Raw genomic sequence first — 19,756 nt, 5'->3', positions numbered from 1 at the left:
TTAGTTTTTCAGTATTTACTATTATTTTCTGATTCTAGATCCTGTGTGCTCATCCCACGCTTTTTTTTTTTTTTTTTAACTCTGTCACTGTTTTCTTCTCCACCACCTCTCTCGGGAGCGCATTCCAAGTATCCACCACCCTCTCCGTAAAGAATAATTTCCTTACATTGCTCTTGAGTTTTCCACCCCTCAGTCTCAAATTATGCCCTCTGCTTTTACCATTTTCCTTTCTCAGGAAAAGATTTTGTTCTACGTTAATACCTTTCAAGTACCTGAACGTCTGAATCATAACTCCCCTGTCCCTCCTTTCCTCTAGGGCAGGGGTGCCCATACTTTTGGGGCTTGCAAGCTACTTTTAAAATGACCAAATCAAAATGATCTACCAACAATAAAATAAAAAACCCAAACACAAAGCACACTGTACGCAGAGAAAATGTTAATTATCATTTATATTCCGTGGGTATTCAAAGAGGTCAAGGCAGATGACTTTATGCAATGTCACCTCACTAACAACTATACAAAAAATAGACAAATGTACCCCCTCCCTTTTTCTAAACTGCAATAGCGGTTTTTAGCACAGGGAACTGTGGAGAAGGGAAGAGTTTCTATGAGGTATAGTCTGGTCTAAGTAGTATGCCAGAGCACATTTACCGTCCAAGTTATGAAGAGCTATGGGAATGTGGTTTTGGAAAGAAAACAGGCAGAGCTATGGACTGGTTAAGATGAAATTCAGAGATGACTTTAGGCAGGAATTTAGGATAAGTTTGAAGGACTAATCTGTCATGGTAGAATCTTATATATGGTGGATCTGATACAACAGCTTGAAGGAGTAATGAATGGAGTAATGAATTCATGTTTGAATGCTCTTTTTTCTCCAGCCCTCACTTATTATCAATTTCGGAAAGATCTTAAAACTTATCTATTTAAACAATGCAAAATTTAATCGATTTAAAATTATCATAAGTGGATTTTTTTTATTATTTTACGGAATGATGTTTATAGTTTTTTAATCTATTTAAGTATAAATAATTTGTATTGTGCATATCTTACTTTGAATAAGTTAGGGTTGAATTTTGTTAGTCAGTATTTTTATTGAATTGTGTTATTTTCTTTTATAAGACACTTATTTGGATCTGTATTTTAATTACTTGTTGTAATTACTATTGTGTAAACCGCCAAGAACTGATGGTTTGGTAGTTTATAAAAATAAACTATTATTATTGACATGCAAACAAAAGAGCTATTAGAAAAACCACTTTCCAAATGAGATGTTTGAGAGAGCAAGTTGTGAGTGGCTCAAAGAGAGACTTCATAAGAGCAATAAGTAACACATGAAAATCCCAGTCAATGGGTGGAAGCTTGCGAGGTAGTTTAGTGTGATATATACCAATGTAATTTCAAAAGTTCTCTGTAATGTAGCTGTCTGTATACAGTCTTTTCCCTTGTACACCACTTTGAACTGTTTGTGGTAGGCGGTCTATAAAAATAAAGTTATTATTAGTATAAAGTCCTTTCATGAACTTGGATACCAAGAGATGAACAGAATGTGGCTTCATGTTCAAGGGAATGTAAAAAGTACTGATGGCACCGAGGTGTATTCGAACTGAGTTGGCCTTTAGGCCAGAACTAGAGAGGTAAAGGTGGTAGTCCAGGACGGATGGAAGTGGACATGTGCCAGGTTGAAGAGAATATAGGACACACCAGGCAGAAAATTGATCCATTTGAGGCAATAACCGCTGAGTGGAAGGTCTCCTGGATGCTTCAATGACAACAGAGACTACAACCTTTCCTTTCTAAGCACTTTACCAAAACCCTTATCCACGCTCTTATCACCTCTCTTCTATTGCAACTTCTTTCTCATCAGTCATCCACTAAACCTTTTCAATCTATTCAAAATTCTGCTGTACAATTTATATTTCACCAATCTCGCTATGCTCACATTACCCCTCTCAAGTTACTTTATTGACTCATTATCCATTTTTGCATACAGTTCAAACTCCTCTTATTGACTTACAAGTGCATTCACATTCCTCAGTATCTCTTCTTATACTTCTCCAAAAGGCAGTAAAAGGGGCCAAAAGAAACTACAAGAAAAAAATAGCCAAGGAAGCAAAAAACTTCAAGCCGTTCTTTCGATATATTAAGGGGAAACGACCCACGAAGGAAGTGGTGGGACCGTTGGATGACCAAGGCATAAAGGGAGTGGTAAAGAAGGACAAAGCAATTGCCGACAAACTGAACACATTTTTTGCGTCTGTATTTACAGAAGATATAAACAGCATGCTGGAACCTATCAGGCTATATGCTGGAAATGAAGACGGGAAAATGACGGGGTTGACAGTTAGTCTAGAAGAGGTATGCAGGCTTAAGAGCGATAAATCCCCAGGACCGGATGGCATCCATCCAAGGGTCATGAAAGAACTGAAAAGGACTATAGCTGAACTGCTTCAACTAATAGCCAATCTGTCGATCAAATCGGGAAAGATTCCGGAAGACTGGAAGGTGGTGAATGTTACGCTGATCTTAAAAAAAGGTTCGAGAGGAGATCCGGGAAACTACAGACCGGTGAGTCTGACCTCAGTACCGGGAAAGATGGTAGAGGCACTGATAAAGGACCGCATCATTGATCACCTTGACGGACACGGGCTGATGAGGACCAGCCAACACGGTTTCAGCAAAGGCAGATCTTGTTAGACTAACTTGCTGCACTACTTCGAGGGAGTAAACAGGCAGATAGACAAGGGCGACCTGGTTGAGATTGTATATCTGGATTTTCAGAAGGCGTTTGACAAGGTTCCACATGAACGACTACTTCGGAAAATTGCGAGCCATGGAATCGAGGGTGAAATACTCATGTGGATTAAAAACTGGCTGGAGCATAGGAAACAGAGAGTGGGGGTAAATGGAAAATACTTGGACTGGAAGATCGTCACCAGTGGGGTGCCGCAGGACTCGGTGCTTGGACCCGTGCTCTTCAACATCTTTATAAACGATCTGGACAATGGTACGATGCGTGAGGTGATTAAATTTGTGGATGATATGAAGTTATTCAGAGTAGTGAAGACACAGGGAGATTGCAAAGATCTGCAACATGACATAATCAAGCTAGAGAAATGGCCATCGACATGGCAAATGAGGTTCAACATGGATAAGTGTAAAGTGATACATGTCGGTAACAAAAATCTCATGCAAGAATACAGGATATCCGGGGTGGTACTTGGAAAGACCTCCCAGGAAAGAGACTTGGGAGTTCTGATCAACAAGTCGATGAAGCCATTTGCGCAATGTGTGGCGGCGGCGAAAAGGGCAAACAGAATGCTACGAATGCTAAAGAAGGGGATCACAAACAGATCGGAGAAGGTTATCATGCTGCTGTACCGGGCCATGGTGCACCCTCACCTTGAGTACTGCATCCAACACTGGTCGCCATACATGAAGGAGGACACGGTACTACTCGAAAGGGTCCAGAGAAGAGCGACTGAAATGGTTAAGGGGCTGGAGGAGTTGCCGTACAGTGAGAGATTGGAGAAACTGGGCCTCTTCTCCCTTGAAAAGAGGAGACAGAGGGGACATGATCGAAACATTCAAAATACTGAAGGGAATAGATTTAACAGATAAAGAAAGATTGTTCACCCTCTCCAAGGCAGGGAGAACGAGAGGGCACTCTCTAAAGTTGAAAGGAGATAGATTCCGTACAAATGTAAGGAAGTTCTTCTTCACCCAGAGAGTGGTAGAAAACTGGAACGCTCTTCTGGAGTCTGTTATAGGGGAAAGCATCCTCCAGGAATTCAAGACAAAGGTGGACAAGTTCCTGCTAAACTGGAACGTACGCACGTGAGGCTGGACTCATTTAGAGCACTGGTCTTTGACCTTGGGGCCGCCGCGTGAGCGGACTGCTGGGCACAATGGATCACTGGTCTGACCCAGCAGCGGCAATTCTTATGTTCTTATCAGGTAAGTCTCTCTTATCTGTACCCCTCTCCTCTACCCTTCTATCTTGCTACACCTTAGGCCTGGAATAGACTGTCTGAGTCAGTATGTCAAGCTCCCTCTCTGGCAGTATTCCAAACTAGGCTAAAAGCCCACTTTTTGAGGCTGCTTTTAACTCCTAACTTCCACTCACTTGTAAAGTACTCATGTCAGTTTTATTATTCCCTCTGTGAGAAATTCCCTAACCCCTATTTGTTCTGTTTAATTAGATTGTAAGCTCTATTTAGCAGGGAATATCTCTTGCATGTTAATGTACAGTGCTGTGTATGACTAGCAGCATTACAGAAACAATAAGTAATAGTAGTACTTTAATGCACTCATTTAATGGCATTTCAAAGTCAAGGAGTTCAAAAAGTTCAGAATGACGTTCCTTCTCAGTTTCCACCTTGATGGTTAACACCTATCCTATCTGTCTTATAAAGCCAATAAAAGAGATGCTCTCAGGTGAAGATGTGTGTCGAAGATGAGATAGTGAAGGATTGGAAGCTATTTCGTAGATCTGCTGAATATTCTGGCAACTCCTCACTGGAATGGATGGAGATATTTGAGTTAGACTCCTAAAAATACTCTTTCCAAGATGCATCAGGAGCGTGCATTGAGGAAAGCATTAACATCTATATAATAAAACCGTAGGCGGCGCATGCGCAGTCTTATCGGCGTGCTTCCGTGATCCGTATGTCCGTGGCCGCCAAGACTGCAGCATGCCCCGCGCTTACTACGGCCCCACGCGCAGCTCAGTTTGGCACGGCGGTTTCCCCAGATAGGGGAAGCCGAAAAACTCAATCCCGCCTCATGGTCCTGCCGCCGCTCACAAATTCCCCCCCCCCCCAATCCTCCTGCAACAGCCGCTACCGCTCCTGTTCAAAGTGGCCTGCTGAGGTTCGCGGCCGCTGTAACGAACCTCGCAGGCCGCTCTCCACATGGTAGCACGTTCCATCTGACGCAATCGCGTCAGAGGGAACATGCTACCGAGTTGGAGAGCGGCCTGCGAGGTTCGTTACAGCGGCCGCGAACCTCAGCAGGCCGCTTTGAACAGGAGCGGTTGCGGGAGGGGGGGGGGAGTTTTAACAGGAGGAGTCGCCGAAAAAAACCTTCAGCCGCAGCAGGCCAGCACACGGGAAGGGAAGGGGGAGGGGCCGAACGGAGCAGGGCAGCTCAAGGTAAGAAGGGAATGGGGGGTGGGGGAAAATGTTTCTACTACTCAGCAGGGACCTGGAGGGGAAGGGAAAACCGCTGCTGCTTCTGCAAAGGAAAGTGGTGGTAGGGGAGAGAAGGGAATGGGGGGTGGGTGGGGGAAAATGCTGCTACTACTTCTCAGAGATCTGGAGGGGAAGGGAAATATCACAGCTGCTTCTGCAAAATAAAGTGGGGGGGGGGAGAGAAGGGAATGGGGGGTGGGGGAAAATGCTGCTACTGCTTCAGCAAGGAGCGGGAGGGAAAGAGAAATACCGCTGCTGCTTCTGCAAAGGAAAGTGGGGGGGGGGGAGAGAAGGGAATGGGGGGGTGGGTGGGGGGAAATGCTGCTACTACTTCACAGGGATCTGGAGGGGAAGGGAAATAGCACTGCTGCTTCTGCAAAGGAAAGTGGGGGGGAGAGAAGGGAATGGGGGGTGGGTGGGGGGAAATGCTGCTACTACTTCACAGGGATCTGGAGGGGAAGGGAAATAGCACTGCTGCTTCTGCAAAGGAAAGTGGGGGGGGGGGGGGGAGACACAGAAAGAAATACAGACAGACAAAGGAGGCTAGGGAGAGAGACAGACAGAAATAAAGACAGACAGGGGACCAGAGAGACACAGAAATAAAGACAGACAGGCAAAGGGTGCCAGGGAGAGAGAGAAAAAAATTACAGGAGGGAGAAAGACAGAAAGAAAGGAAGAAAGAAACAGGAGCAGGGAGAGAGACATAAAGAAAGAAAGACAGACAGCCATATATTCTAGCACCCGTTAATGTAACGGGCTTAAACACTAGTAAGAACATAAGAACATAAGCAATGCCTCTGCTGGGTCAGACCAGAGGTCCATCGTGCCCAGCAGTCCGCACACGCGGTGGCCAACAGGTCCAGGACCTGTGCAGAATCCTCTATCTATACCCTTCTATCCCCTTTTCCAGCAGGAAATTGTCCAATCCTTTCTTAAACCCCTGTACTGTACTCTGCCCTATTACGCCCTCTGGAAGCGCATTCCAGGTGTCCACCACTCGTTGGGTAAAGAAGAACTTCCTAGCATTCGTTTTAAATCTGTCCCCTTTCAACTTTTCCAAGTGTCCTCTTGTTCTTTTATTTTTCGAAAGTTTGAAGAACCTGTCCTTCTCTACTCTCTCTATGCCCTTCATGATCTTTTAAGTCTCTATCATATCCCCTCTAAGTCTCCTCTTCTCCAGGGAAAAGAGACCCAGTTTCTCCAATCTCTCAGCGTATGAGAGGTTTTCCATCCCTTTTATCAAGCGTGTCGCTCTCCTCTGAACCCTCTCGAGTAACGCCATATCCTTCCTAAGGTACGGAGACCAATATTGGATGCAGTATTCCAGATGCGGGCGCACCATCGCCTGATACAATGGCAGGATAACTTCTTTTGTCCTTGTTGTAATACCCTTCTTGATTATGCCTAGCATTCTATTTGCTTTCTTAGCGGCTGTTGCGCACTGTGCCGTCGGCTTCATTGTCATGTCCACCATTACCCCCAAGTCCCTTTCTTGGTTACTCTCATTCAATAATATCCCTCCCATCGTATAGTTGTACCTCGGGTTTCTGTTTCCAACATGCAATACTTTACATTTCTCAACGTTGAACTTCATCTGCCATCTCGCCGCCCATTCCCCCAATTTGTTCAAGTCCCTTTGCAATTCTTCACATTCCTCTTTAGTCCCAGCTCCACTAAATAGTTTTGTATCGTCCGCAAATTTTATTATCTCACACTTCGTGCCTGTTTCTAGATCATTTATGAATATATTAAATAGCAGCGGCCCGAGCACTGAGCCCTGCGGAACACCACTCGTGACCCTCATCCAGTCCGAGTAGTGGCCTTTCACCCCTACCCTCTGTTTCCTACCCGCCAACCAGTTTCTGATCCATCTATGTACGTCTCCGTCCACTCCATGGTTCTTCAGTTTCCGGAGTAGACGTTCGTGAGGCACCTTGTCAAAGGCTTTTTGGAAATCAAGGTATATGATGTCTATGGGGTCTCCTCTGTCCATCCGTTTGCAATAAGTTCGTTAGGCACGATCTCCCCCTGCAGAAACCATGTTGGGTTGTTTTCAAAAGTTCGTTTCTTTCCAGATGTTCATCGATGTGTTCTTTAATCAGTGCTTCCGCCAGTTTCCCCGGAACCGAGGTCAAACTCACTGGTCTGTAGTTTCCCGGGTCACCTCTTGATCCCTTTTTAAAGATGGGCGTGACATTGGCTATCTTCCAATCCTCCGGGATCATGCCTGTTTTCAAGGATAGGTTGCAAATTTGCTGCAGTAGTTTCGCTATCTTCTCCTTTAATTCCTTCAGAACCCTGGGATGGATTTCGTCCGGACCCGGGGATTTGTCAGTTTTAAGTTTTTCTATCTGCCTGTGTACATCATCAAGGCTCACTTCCATGGATGTTAATTTTTCTGCTTGATTTCCATTGAAGATTTGTTCAGGTTCCGGTATGTTGGTTGTGTCTTCGTTTGTAAATACAGACGAGAAGAACATGTTGAGTCTTTCTGCGACTTCTTTCTCCTCCTTCACCGCTCCCTTCCTGTCTCCTTCGTCCAGCGGTCCCACCTCCTCCCTAGCTGGCTGTTTCCCTTTAACATATCTGAAGAACGGTTTGAAATTTCGTGCCTCCCTGGCTAGCCTCTCTTCATACTCTCTTTTGGCTTTTCGAACCACACGGTGACATTCTTTTTGATACTTCCTGTGCTCCTTATGGTTCCCTTCAGTTTTGTCCTTTTTCCATTTCCTGAATGAATTTTTCTTATTGCCTATCGCTTCCTTCACTATTTTAGTCATCCATACTGGGTCTTTTGTTCGACCCTTTTTGCACCCCTTTCTGAATCTGGGGATGTGCAGATTTTGTGCCTCGCTCACCGTGTCTTTGAAAAAAGACCAGGCATGTTCTACTGTTTGCCATTTTTTGGAAGTGTTCCTAAGTTTCTTCCTTACCATTTCCCTCATTGCTTCATAGTTTCCTTTCCTGAAGTTGAAAGATGTCACTATGGTTCTCTTTCCGTTTGGTATGCCTACTTCAACCTTGAACTTGATCATATTATGATCACTGTTTCCCAACGGTCCCACTACTTCCACTTCCTTTGCAGGTCCCCTTAGTCCATTTAGGATTAAATCCAGAGTGGCATTTCCTCTCGTCGGTTCTCTAACAAGCTGCTCCATGAAGCAATCTTGTATAGCCTCCAGGAATTCTGTCTCCCTAGCGCATCTTGAGCTTCCAAGACTCCAGTCTATCCCAGGATAGTTGAAGTCTCCCATAACAACTGTGTAACCGCTTTTGCATTCTCGCTTCATCTCGGCATCCATTTCTTTATCGCTATCTCCGGTTTGCCCGGGTGGACGATAGTATAGGCCCATCTTTATTTCATGCCCTTTCCTACCCGGTATTTTAACCCATAGCGATTCCAGTTTGTTGATCATCTCCGCTGTGTCCATTCTTGTCGATTGTATGCTTTCTTTTACGTATAGGGCTATTCCTCCTCCTTTCTGACCTGACCTATCCCGGCGATAGAGCTTGTACCCCGACAGTGCTGTATCCCATTTGTTTTCCTCATTCCACCACGTTTCAGAGATTCCAATGATGTCTATGTCCTTGCATCATGGTGTGTTGAGGTGAAACCGGAGAAACAGGTCCGTGATGGCTCTGATGCTTGATGTTGAGCCAGAGTGCTTGACCTTGTCCTCAATAGATGCTTCGATGCATCCTCAAGCTGGGCTGAGGCTGGCATGGGGGCCGTTAAAGCCAGTGAAGACTGCATCTGTAGAGTCCTGATAGCTCATTTGAGCATAGCCAGATCTCCTCCAGAAAATGGTATGGAAGCAGTCTGCTGTACCGGTTGGTGTGGCAAAGTTTAAGTATGCCTCTGCAGAAATAGCATTTCAATGGATGGTGAATGGGCATCTGGGAGTCGACGCTTACTCTTATTTGATGCTGTTAATGCTTGGGAAGACATAGTGGTATTCTTAGAAGGAGAAGAATATTTATGCTTCTTAGCTTTCTAACATGCCATGTCCTTCAATGCCCAATGTACCGATAAAGAAGTAGAGTATTGATACTCAACACTCACAATGTGGTGTCAATGCAGTTGGCACCAATGTCGATGCCAGTGTCATAGAAGGCTGAGCATCAGGTTCCAGTCATTAGTCATTCACAATGTCTACACCGACACAGTAAAAATAGTGATGACAAAAACTAAGGAAAATGACAGGAAGACATCAAACAATGAAAAAGTTTGACGTGCTGAGAACATGGAGGACACAGATTCTCAGTGTTCATACTGGGGTCCACAGATGATGTCACCCACATGTGAGAATATAATGCCTGCTTGTCCTAAGAGAAACTTTATAATAACTGCAATTAGTTAATTTCCAAAAAAAGAGAAGTTAGTATATCAAACAATCATAATTTTTTTCCCCTATTATTAATCTATATATATATATATATAAAATCGGAGGTATGTATGTGTGTGTGTATGTGCCGCGATCACGCAAAAACGGCTTGACCGATATGAACGAAACTTGGTATGCAGATCCCTCACTACCTGGGATGATATGTTCTGGGGGTATCGTGGCCCACCTGCACACATGGGCGGAGCTACAAACATAAAATCAGATTTCACCCATTAATGTCAATGGAAAAAATGTAAAAAGCTGCCATTCTTACAGTAATTCAAAAACGGCTTGACCGATTTGAACGAACCTTGGTATGCAGATCCCTCACTACCTGGGGTGATATGTTCTGGGGGGTCTCGCGGCCCACCTGTACACGTGGGCGGAGCTACAAACAGAAAATCAGATTTCACCCATTCATGTCAATGGAAAAAAGTAAAAAGCTGCCATACTCACAGTAATTCAAAAACGGCTTGACCGATTTGAACGAAACTTGGTATGCAGATCCCTCACTACCTGGGGTGATATGTTCTGGGGGTCTCGCGGCCCACCTGCACACGTGGGAGGAGCTACAAACAGAACATCAGATTTCACCCATTCATGTCAATGGAAAAAATGTAAAAAGCTGCCATACTCACAGTAATTCAAAAACGGCTTGACCGATTTGAACGAAACTTGGTATGCAGATCCCTCACTACCTGGGGTGATATGTTCTGGGGGTCTCGCGGCCCACCTGCACACGTGGGCGGAGCTACAAACAGAACATCAGATTTCACCCATTCATGTCAATGGAAAAAATGTAAAAAGCTGCCATTCTCACAGTAATTCAAAAACGGCTTGACCGATTTGAACGAACCTTGGTATGCAGATCCCTCACTACCTGGGGTGATATGTTCTGGGGGTCTCGCGGCCCACCTGCACACGTGGTCGGAGCTACAAACAGAAAATCGGATATCACCCATTCATGTCAATGGAAAAAATGTAAAAAGCTGCCATTCTCACAGTAATTCCAACTACCTGGGGTGATATGTTCTGGGGGTCTCGTGGCCCACCTGCACACGTGGGCGGAGCTACAAACAGAACATCAGATTTCACCCATTCATGTCAATGGAAAAAAAGTAAAAAGCTGCCATACTCACAGTAATTCAAAAACGGCTTGACCGATTTGAACGAAACTTGGTATGCAGATCCCTCACTACCTGGGGTGATATGTTCTGGGGGTCTCGCAGCCCACCTGCACACGTGGGCGGAGCTACAAACAGAACATCAGATTTCACCCATTCATGTCAATGGAAAAAATGTAAAAAGCTGCCATTCTCACAGTAATTCAAAAACGGCTTGACCGATTTGAACGAACCTTGGTATGCAGATCCCTCACTACCTGGGGTGATATGTTCTGGGGGTCTCGCGGCCCACCTGCACACGTGGTCGGAGCTACAAACAGAAAATCAGATATCACCCATTCATGTCAATGGAAAAAATGTAAAAAGCTGCCATTCTCACAGTAATTCAAAAACGGCTTGACCGATTTGAACGAACCTTGGTATGCAGATCCCTCACTACTTGGGGTGATATGTTCTGGGGGGTCTCGCGGCCTACCTGTACACGTGGGCGGAGCTACAAACAGAAAATCAGATTTCACCCATTCATGTCAATGGAAAAAATGTAAAAAGCTGCCATTCTCACAGTAATTCCAACTACCTGGGGTGATGTTCTGGGGGTCACGTGGCCCACCTGCAGACGTGGGCGGAGCTACAAACAGAACATCAGATTTCACCCATTCATGTCAATGGAAAAAAAGTAAAAAGCTGCCATACTCACAGTAATTCAAAAACGGCTTGACCGATTTGAACGAAACTTGGTATGCAGATCCCTCACTACCTGGGGTGATATGTTCTAGGGGTCTCGCGGCCCACCTGCACACGTGGGAGGAGCTACAAACAGAACATCAGATTTCACCCATTCATGTCAATGGAAAAAATGTAAAAAGCTGCCATTCTCACAGTAATTCAAAAACGGCTTGACCGATTTGAACGAACCTTGGCATGCAGATCCCTCACTACCTGGGGTGATATGTTCTGGGGGTCTCGCGGCCCACCTGCACACGTGGTCGGAGCTACAAACAGAAAATCAGATATCACCCATTCATGTCAATGGAAAAAATGTAAAAAGCTGCCATTCTCACAGTAATTCCAACTACCTGGGGTGATATGTTCTGGGGGTCTCGTGGCCCACCTGCACACATGGGCGGAGCTACAAACAGAACATCAGATTTCACCCATTCATGTCAATGGAAAAAAAGTAAAAAGCTGCCATACTCACAGTAATTCAAAAACGGCTTGACCGATTTGAACGAAACTTGGTATGCAGATCCCTCACTACCTGGGGTGATATGTTCTGGGGGTCTCGCGGTCCACCTGCACACGTGGGCGGAGCTACAAACAGAACATCAGATTTCACCCATTCATGTCAATGGAAAAAATGTAAAAAGCTGCCATTCTCACAGTAATTCAAAAACGGCTTGACCGATTTGAACGAACCTTGGTATGCAGATCCCTCACTACCTGGGGTGATATGTTCTGGGGGTCTCGCGGCCCACCTGCACACGTGGTCGGAGCTACAAACAGAAAATCAGATATCACCCATTCATGTCAATGGAAAAAATGTAAAAAGCTGCCATTCTCACAGTATTTCAAAAACGGCTTGACCGATTTGAACGAAACTTGGTATGCAGATCCCTCACTACCAGGGGTGATATGTTCTGGGGGTCTCGCGGGCCACCTGCACATGTGGGCGGAGCTACAAACAGAAAATCAGATATCACCCATTCATGTCAATGGAAAAAATGTAAAAAGCTGCCATTCTCACAGTAATTCAAAAACGGCTTGACCGATTTGAACGAAACTTGGTATGCAGATCCCTCACTACCTGGGGTGATATGTTCTGGGGGGTCTCTCGGCCCACAACTCTATGTTGCTTGCTCAAGGGTGGGTTCACCCAACAATTTATATGTTCTTGCTCCTGGAGGTGAAACTAAAAATGTTGTTTATAATCACGATTTGCTTTAGTTGTATTGTATTCATTTTGTCAAATATTTCACATTATAATTTGAATATTGTACTTTTTATTAAGCTGTAAAACAATAATTTCATTCACCACTATAAAGTATCTTTATTTGAATCCATTTACAGTGTTATTGCTATAATTAAATACCCGTGCAACGCCGGGTCATCAGCTAGTAATTTATATTCCGAATATCCTACAATTCTATGCAGATTACAAATTATTCAGGTACTCAATCATTTTTCCCTAACTGTCCTGGAGGGTTCCACTCTATCTAATGTACCTGGGGAAATGGGAATTAAATGACTTACTCAGGGTCAAAAGGAGCAGTGTGGGATTTGAACCCATAACCTTAGGGTGCCGAGGCTATCACTCAAATAACTGCACCATACATTCCCACAAATCTCATAGGTTTCCCATGTCTATGTTAGTAAATTTAAGTATTGCTTCACTTGAATTAAAATTTTGTTATTTGTTGCACAATTAAAAGGTACATTATTTATTTTTTCCCACTGCAGCTCTTTGTGACTCTGAGATAGTTACTTAACATATCTTTACTCACGCAATTAATTGTGATTAGAAATTTTAATTGAAATTCAGCCCTAAAAAATTTAAAGAATAAAAAGTCATAAAAAGATAAAAAATAGAAAATACAATAGAAAAATTACAAAGTAAAGAATCTAAAACAGTATGAAAAATAGCTATAAACAGTCTTACAATTTTCACAGTCTACTGCAAAGAAACAAGCCTAAATTTAAAGGAGTTTAAATTAAGTTCAAGACAAACCTTAAAAACTCTTGGTGTCACGTAGCTGTATTTTCCTGACCACATTTGCTTGATATGTTCTGCATAAGATTTTGCTATTTCTCCTCGCATTCCTAAGGGATTGTCTAAGTTTAGTTCATCCTGATATTTATCATTGAGAAAGTACTCAGTTAGTGGTGGGGTGTTGCTTAAACACTGTGGAAGAAAATACAAATAGCTGCATAAAAATACTTACATACCCACTACTGAAAAGCAGACAATAAACAAGCTAATCTCACTTCAGTTAACATAAACTGATTAAAATGTGCTGAAACTATGCCTCATATGAAGCTTTTCAGTAGTGAAAAAAATTAATAAATTAATCATTAAGATGAGTTAAAAAATATACAAATGTAATTAAAGACAGGAAAACAATTATCTTCATCAAAGCCTACTTTGAAAATAAACAAAAGAAAAAAAATTCATCACCTAACAAGAAATAAAATTTAGTTGCTAGATTTCAGCAAAATATTCTATTCCTTTTGAAGTTAATGTAAGTGGAGCTCATTAGAGTCCTTCTAGATAGAGAATGACCCAGTGGCTGTTACCTGCGACTAACCGCAGGTAACCTGCCGAAACGGGGGAGAGAAAAGAAGTGGTTGCCGCGGGTACAGGGAGAAGGCCATTCACCGACCCGTGGAGTGGTGAATGGCCTTGTCTCCGCAGTGAAGGGAGGGAATGTATGCAGTCACTGATTGCACTCCCTCCCTCCATACTGATAGCCGTCGCCGCCCAAGCATCTCCCTCTCTCCATATCACTGCCACCCAATCGCAGCCTGAGCCCGTCCTGCCACCGCCTGAGCCCGATTGCCGTCAACTGAGCATCTCCCTCCCTGCTCCTTACCTTCATGGTACACAATTTCTCTAAAAGTGCTTCCTACCAACAGCCGGAGCGTTGAAATCTTGTGTGGCTGCGATAAAGGTCATCTTTGATGCAACCGAAAGTTGCATCAGAGACGACCTTTACTGCAGCCACACACGATTTCAACGCTCCGGCTGCTGGTAGGAAGCACTTTTAGAGAAACTGCCTGCCGCAAAGGTAAGGAGCAGGGAGGGAGAAAGAGAGGAAAGGTGGGGTGGAGAGGAAGAGACGCTGAAGGGAACTGGGGAAGGTGGGGTGGAGAGGAACAGACGCTTAAGGGAATTGGGGAAGGTGTGGTGGGGAGGAACAGACGCTGAAGGTGGTGTGGGGAGGAACAGATGCTGAAGGGAACTGGGGAAGGTGGGGTGCGGAGAAACAGACGCTGAAGGGAAATGGGGAAGAGAGAGATTCCAGAATATGGGGGGAGCGGAGGGAAGAAGATGGGTGGCAGACCAACTGGGGTTGGGTTGGAAGGAGAAATGGAAGGGAGAAGCACAGTAACAGAGCATATGGAAGAGACAGAGAAGACAGACAGTGGATGGAAGGAAATGAATGAGATAAGCAAAAACTAGACAACAAAGGTAGAAAAAAAAATTTATATTTATTTTATTTTTTTTGCTTTAGGATAAAGTAGTATATTAGTTGTGTTGATAAAAATTTATAAACAAAGCCCTGCCAGCTGAACATCTCTTTCTCTAGTTCAGCTGCCAGAACTTTGATTTATAAGGAAGGAATAAGCTAAATAATGCAGTACTGAGACTTGTATGGATGCTGCGGGGACAGTGGTCATGGGGATGGGGCGGGGACAGTGGTCGCGGAGACGGGGTGGAGACAGGGTCAGTGGTCGCGGGGACGGGGACAAATTTTTTTCCCCGTGTCATTCTCTAATTCGCATCCTTCAGACACTGGGAATCAACCACATTAGAATGCTGGTTATTTAGATCAGAGTTTGTGATTTATATATGGGAAAGCATGCTGGTGTGATTAAAAAATCCAAATTTATTTATAACCCGCTATACCTTGACAGTTAACAGCAGTTTACAGTAGTGCTGCCCGATTCACGATTCGAATCAGTTCACCGATTCACTTCGGGTGAATCGATTCAAATCGATTTAAAAACACCAAAAAATCGGCTTCCCGATTCGGACCCTCCCCCCCTTTAGAGGGCGAGGAGGGAGGGTCAGTAGGGAAGTGCTGTTGTCGGCTTCCTCCCCCTGCTGTCCGGTTCCCTCCGGCATCCGATTTCCCATAAGAACATAAGTAATGCCTGCACCTGATCAGACCTGGGGTCCATCTAGTCCGGTGATCCGCACACGCGGAGGCTCAGCCAGGCGTACCCTGGCGAATACCTTAGTCACTCGTATCCCTCAATGTGTCCTGCAAGAAGATGTGCGTCCAATTTTTCATTAAACCCTAGAATTGTGGTTTCCTCCACCACCTCTTCCGGGAGAGAGTTCCAGGCGTTCACCACTCGCGGTGTGAAGCAGAACTTTCTGACATTGTCCTGGCCGTGTCCCCTCTCAGCTTCAGTCTATGATCTCTGGTCCGAGTCTGAGTCACATTTGCCAATGTGAATAATGCTGTTTCTTGCTCACCATCCTTTCCCCCTGCTGGTGAGTGAGCTTGCTCCATTTTATCTCTATCAGATCCCCTCTCAGATTCTCTTCTCAAGGGTGAATAATCCCAATTTTCTGAGGCGATCTTTGTAGCTCAAGTTCTCCATACCTTTTACTAGCTTCGTCGCTCGCCTCTGCACCCTCTCCAGCAGTATTACATCCTTCTTCAGGTATGGAGACCAGTGTTGGACACAGTATTCCAAGTGTGGTCTGACCATTGCTCTATAAAGCGGCATTATGACCTCCCTTGATCTACTCGTGATTCCCTTCTTTATCATGCCTAACATCCTGTTAGCTTTCTTTGCTGCCGCTGCGCATTGAGCCGACGGCTTCAGGGTCCTGTCTATCAGTACCCCCAGGTCCTTTTCTTGTTCGCTCTTCCCCAATGTTATACCTAACAGTTCATACTCATGTTCCTTGTTTTTCCTGCCCAGGTGCATCACTTTGCATTTTTCTACATTAAAACTCATCTGCCAATTCTCTGCCCATCTCTCAAGTTGTTTCAAATCTCTCTGGAGTTCTTCACTGTCTTTTTGTGACCTGATTGCCCGGCATAGCTTTGTGTCATCTGCAAACTTGATGATAACACTGGTCGTTTCTTCTTCCAGGTTATTTACGAAGATATTGATTAAGATAGGCCCAAGAACCGAGCCTTGAGGCACACTGCTAGTTACTTTCTTCCAGTCCGAGTACTTCCCATTTATGCCCACTCTCTGTCTTCTGTTTTCCAGCCATTTTCCTATCCATTTTAATATATCCCCTTCTATTCCATGACTTTGTAGTTTTTTGAGAAGTCTCTCTTGTGGTACTTTGTCGAACACATTCTGGAAGTCCAAGTATATTATGTCCACTGGTTCTCCGCTATCGACTTGTTTGTTCACTGTCTCGAAAAACTGAAGTAAGTTCATCAAGCACGACTTCCCTTTCCTGAAGCCATGCTGACTACCTCTCAGCAGGTCATGGGTATCCAGACTGGACTATGCTGTCTTTAATCAAAGCCTCGACCATTTTCCCAGGGACCGATGTGAGACTCACATGTCTATAGTTTCCCGGTTCTCCTCTTGATCTTTTTTTGAAGATTGAGATGACGTTCGCTATCTTCCAGTCTTCTGGTATCCGTCTGGTTCTAATTGACATGTTAGCGAGAGATTGCAGTAGTTCTCCGATTTCTACCTTTAGCTCCTTTAATACTCTCAGGTGAATTCCATCTGGGCCAAGGGATTTGTCACTTTTTAGTTTGTCAATCTGATAGTATATCTGGTCCAGATCTACCTTCACTGTGGTGAGGCTCTCCTCTATTTCTCCCTTGAATATTTTCACTGTTTCGGGTATTGATGTGGCATCTTCTTTGGTAAAGACAGATGCAAAGAAGGAATTTAATCTGTCTGCAATCTGTTTGTCCTCTTTGATGTATCCCTTTCTTCCTTGGTCGTCGAGAGGGCCCACTGTCTCCTTTGCAGGTTTCTTCCCTTTAACATTTTGTTTTTGGCCTCTTGGGCTATCTTTTCCTCATAGGCCCTTTTGGCTTTTCTCACCGCCTTGTGGCACTTCTTCTGGTCGTCTTTGTGACTGTTCCAAGCCTCGGTTGTTTTCTCGCGTTTCCATTTTTTAAATGAGTCCTTTTTTTTCCCTTACTGCATCCTTCACCTCTTTGGTTAGCCAAGCTGGTTCTCTTTTGGTTTTAGTTTTCCTTCCTTTGGCTATCTGCGGAAAGTATAGATCAGAGGAAACAGCTCAAAGCAGTTTGCAAAGACGCTAGTACCGCAATCTGCTCTGCAGGCTTCACCTATAAGGTAAACGGTGCGGGGAGGCCAGGGGGAACACAGAAGCCTTCTCGGAGGGGGAGGGGGGTGCGCAGTCCTTCGGGGTGGGACAGGCCTTAGGGGGGGTGAAGGCCTTCAAGGGGGGACTGGCCTTTAAGGGGGGGGGACAAGCCAGGGATGGTGGCATAGGCCTTCAGGGGGGCCAAGCCTTTAAGGGGGGGACAGGCCAGGGATGGTGGCATAGGCCTTCAGGGGGGACAAGCCTTCAAGGGGGGGGACAAGCCTTCAAGGGGGGCAGGTCTTCAAGGATGGGGTACAGGCCTTCGGGGGGACAGACCTTCAGGGGACGGGTGCCCTGGTGTAGAAGTATACAGAGGGAGGGAGGGAAAGGGAGGTTTCAAAGAGACGTGTATATACCGGATTTTGGGGAGGGGGAATAAATAATGGGTCTAAAAATAGAGGAGAGGGAGAGAGATGATGGACAATGGGATTTAGGGAGGGAAGTTGGACACAAGGGATGGTGTGGAGGGGGGCATAGAGATATTGGATAGGAAGGTAGTTGTGAAAAGAAAGGGAGAGATAGTGGACCCTGGGGTGGTGGTGAAGGAGGGAGAGATGCTGGATGAAAGGGTAGTTAAGAAAAGGTGCCAGACCTCCGGGGGAGGAAAGGGGAGGATGGAGATGGCAGATGAATGGTTAGCACGGAGAAAGAAGAAAGGAGACCCTGACAAGCAAGTTATCGGAAGACAACCAGAGCCGGGACCAACAAGATTTGAATAATGATCAGACAACAAAAGGTAAAAAACTAATTATATTTTCTGTTTTGTGATTACAATATGTCAGATTTGAAACGTGTATCCTGCCAGAACTGGTGTTATACCGCAAACGTGAGCTAGGATTTAACAGAAAAAGGAAAAATCTTTTTTGTTTTATTTTGTTTACATCACAGCGCCAGTGTGGTTAGGAGAAGGCAAAGGGGGTGAAGAGGCTATAAAATAAACCCACCAGGATGTTTGAAAAAAACACCCAATTGGGCAGGAAAATCGAATCGAAAAACCAATTCAATAGGCTGAATCGAATCAAAATTTTTTTCCCCTGAATCGGGCAGCACTAGTTTACAGCAAAGAGGATCTGCCAGATGCAGATGAATTACATATCAGATTACATTAATTGCATGGCTGAAGTTCTTAAACAGATTTATCAAAACAAAAACATTCCAAATTATATTATTTGTATGGCTGAGATTTCTTAAATAAATTTATCATACAGATAAGATTTCACAGATTTCCTATACATTTGGTAAGATAGTGAGTTCACAAATAGACCACTTAAGGTATTACTCCATGTACTGGCCTGGTAAGATTAAGGACTAGATTCACTAACCTGGCCGAGTCAGTCTGCTCCGTGTCCGATCAACGCAGGTCGACTGATTCACAACGGGCCTGTATTCAAATGGGGGTGATTAGAGGAACGCCCCTTCCCCCCCACCGACCTCACGGATCGCTCTCCAGCGATTCAGACACATGCGCAGACCATCTACTTTGCCTGTAGATGGTCTGTGCATGCGTTTGATGTCCATGTTTTAAAAAAGTTTTTAAATTACTTTTTACTCGCAGGGCTGTGGTTTTAACCCACATGCATGCCGTTTCCCCTCATTTGCATGCACAGAACGGAATCGGGTTGGAGGAAAATCAGATCGCAAAGTGGTCGCAAACCGATCAGTTTGCTTAGTAAATCTAGCCCAAAGTTTTGTCCAGGAACTTTTTTACATACACCCTTTTAGCGTAGGGAAAGAGACATAAATGTGCGTATGTCCCAGGAAATGCTACGTCATAGGAATGCATGTGTTAATCACATGTATGTTGATGCTACTGGATAGAGGGGAAGGGAGGGGGTGGAGACCTGCCAGCAAATTATGCAATTGGCAACTTTCAACAAATGAACATAAGACATGCTTTTAATACACATGCTCAAAATGTGGTTTTAACACATGTGCTTTTTCATTTGCTATTTTAAGATTTTTTTCCCATTGCTAATAAAATGTATATCTTGAACAACATAGGATAAATTTACT

The 19,756-nt window shown here is 44.5% G+C and overlaps 1 protein-coding gene across 9 annotated transcripts in view; it reads right to left on the bottom strand.

Moving 5' to 3' along the window:
- USP15 (ubiquitin specific peptidase 15) overlaps nucleotides 1–19,756 on the bottom strand; it is a 323,996-nt gene that overhangs the window by 132,345 nt on the left and 171,895 nt on the right. For all 9 annotated transcript variants that reach the window (XM_033959056.1, XM_033959057.1, XM_033959058.1 and 6 more), the window contains one exon: nucleotides 13,424–13,597. In XM_033959056.1, the coding sequence (XP_033814947.1) occupies nucleotides 13,424–13,597 (174 nt within the window). The remainder of the gene's footprint in view (nucleotides 1–13,423; nucleotides 13,598–19,756) is intronic.

The sequence above is a fragment of the Geotrypetes seraphini genome, chromosome 9 (genome assembly GCF_902459505.1).
Source record: "Geotrypetes seraphini chromosome 9, aGeoSer1.1, whole genome shotgun sequence".
Lineage (NCBI taxonomy): Eukaryota > Metazoa > Chordata > Amphibia > Gymnophiona > Dermophiidae > Geotrypetes > Geotrypetes seraphini.
This window is presented reverse-complemented; position numbering and strand designations above follow the sequence as displayed.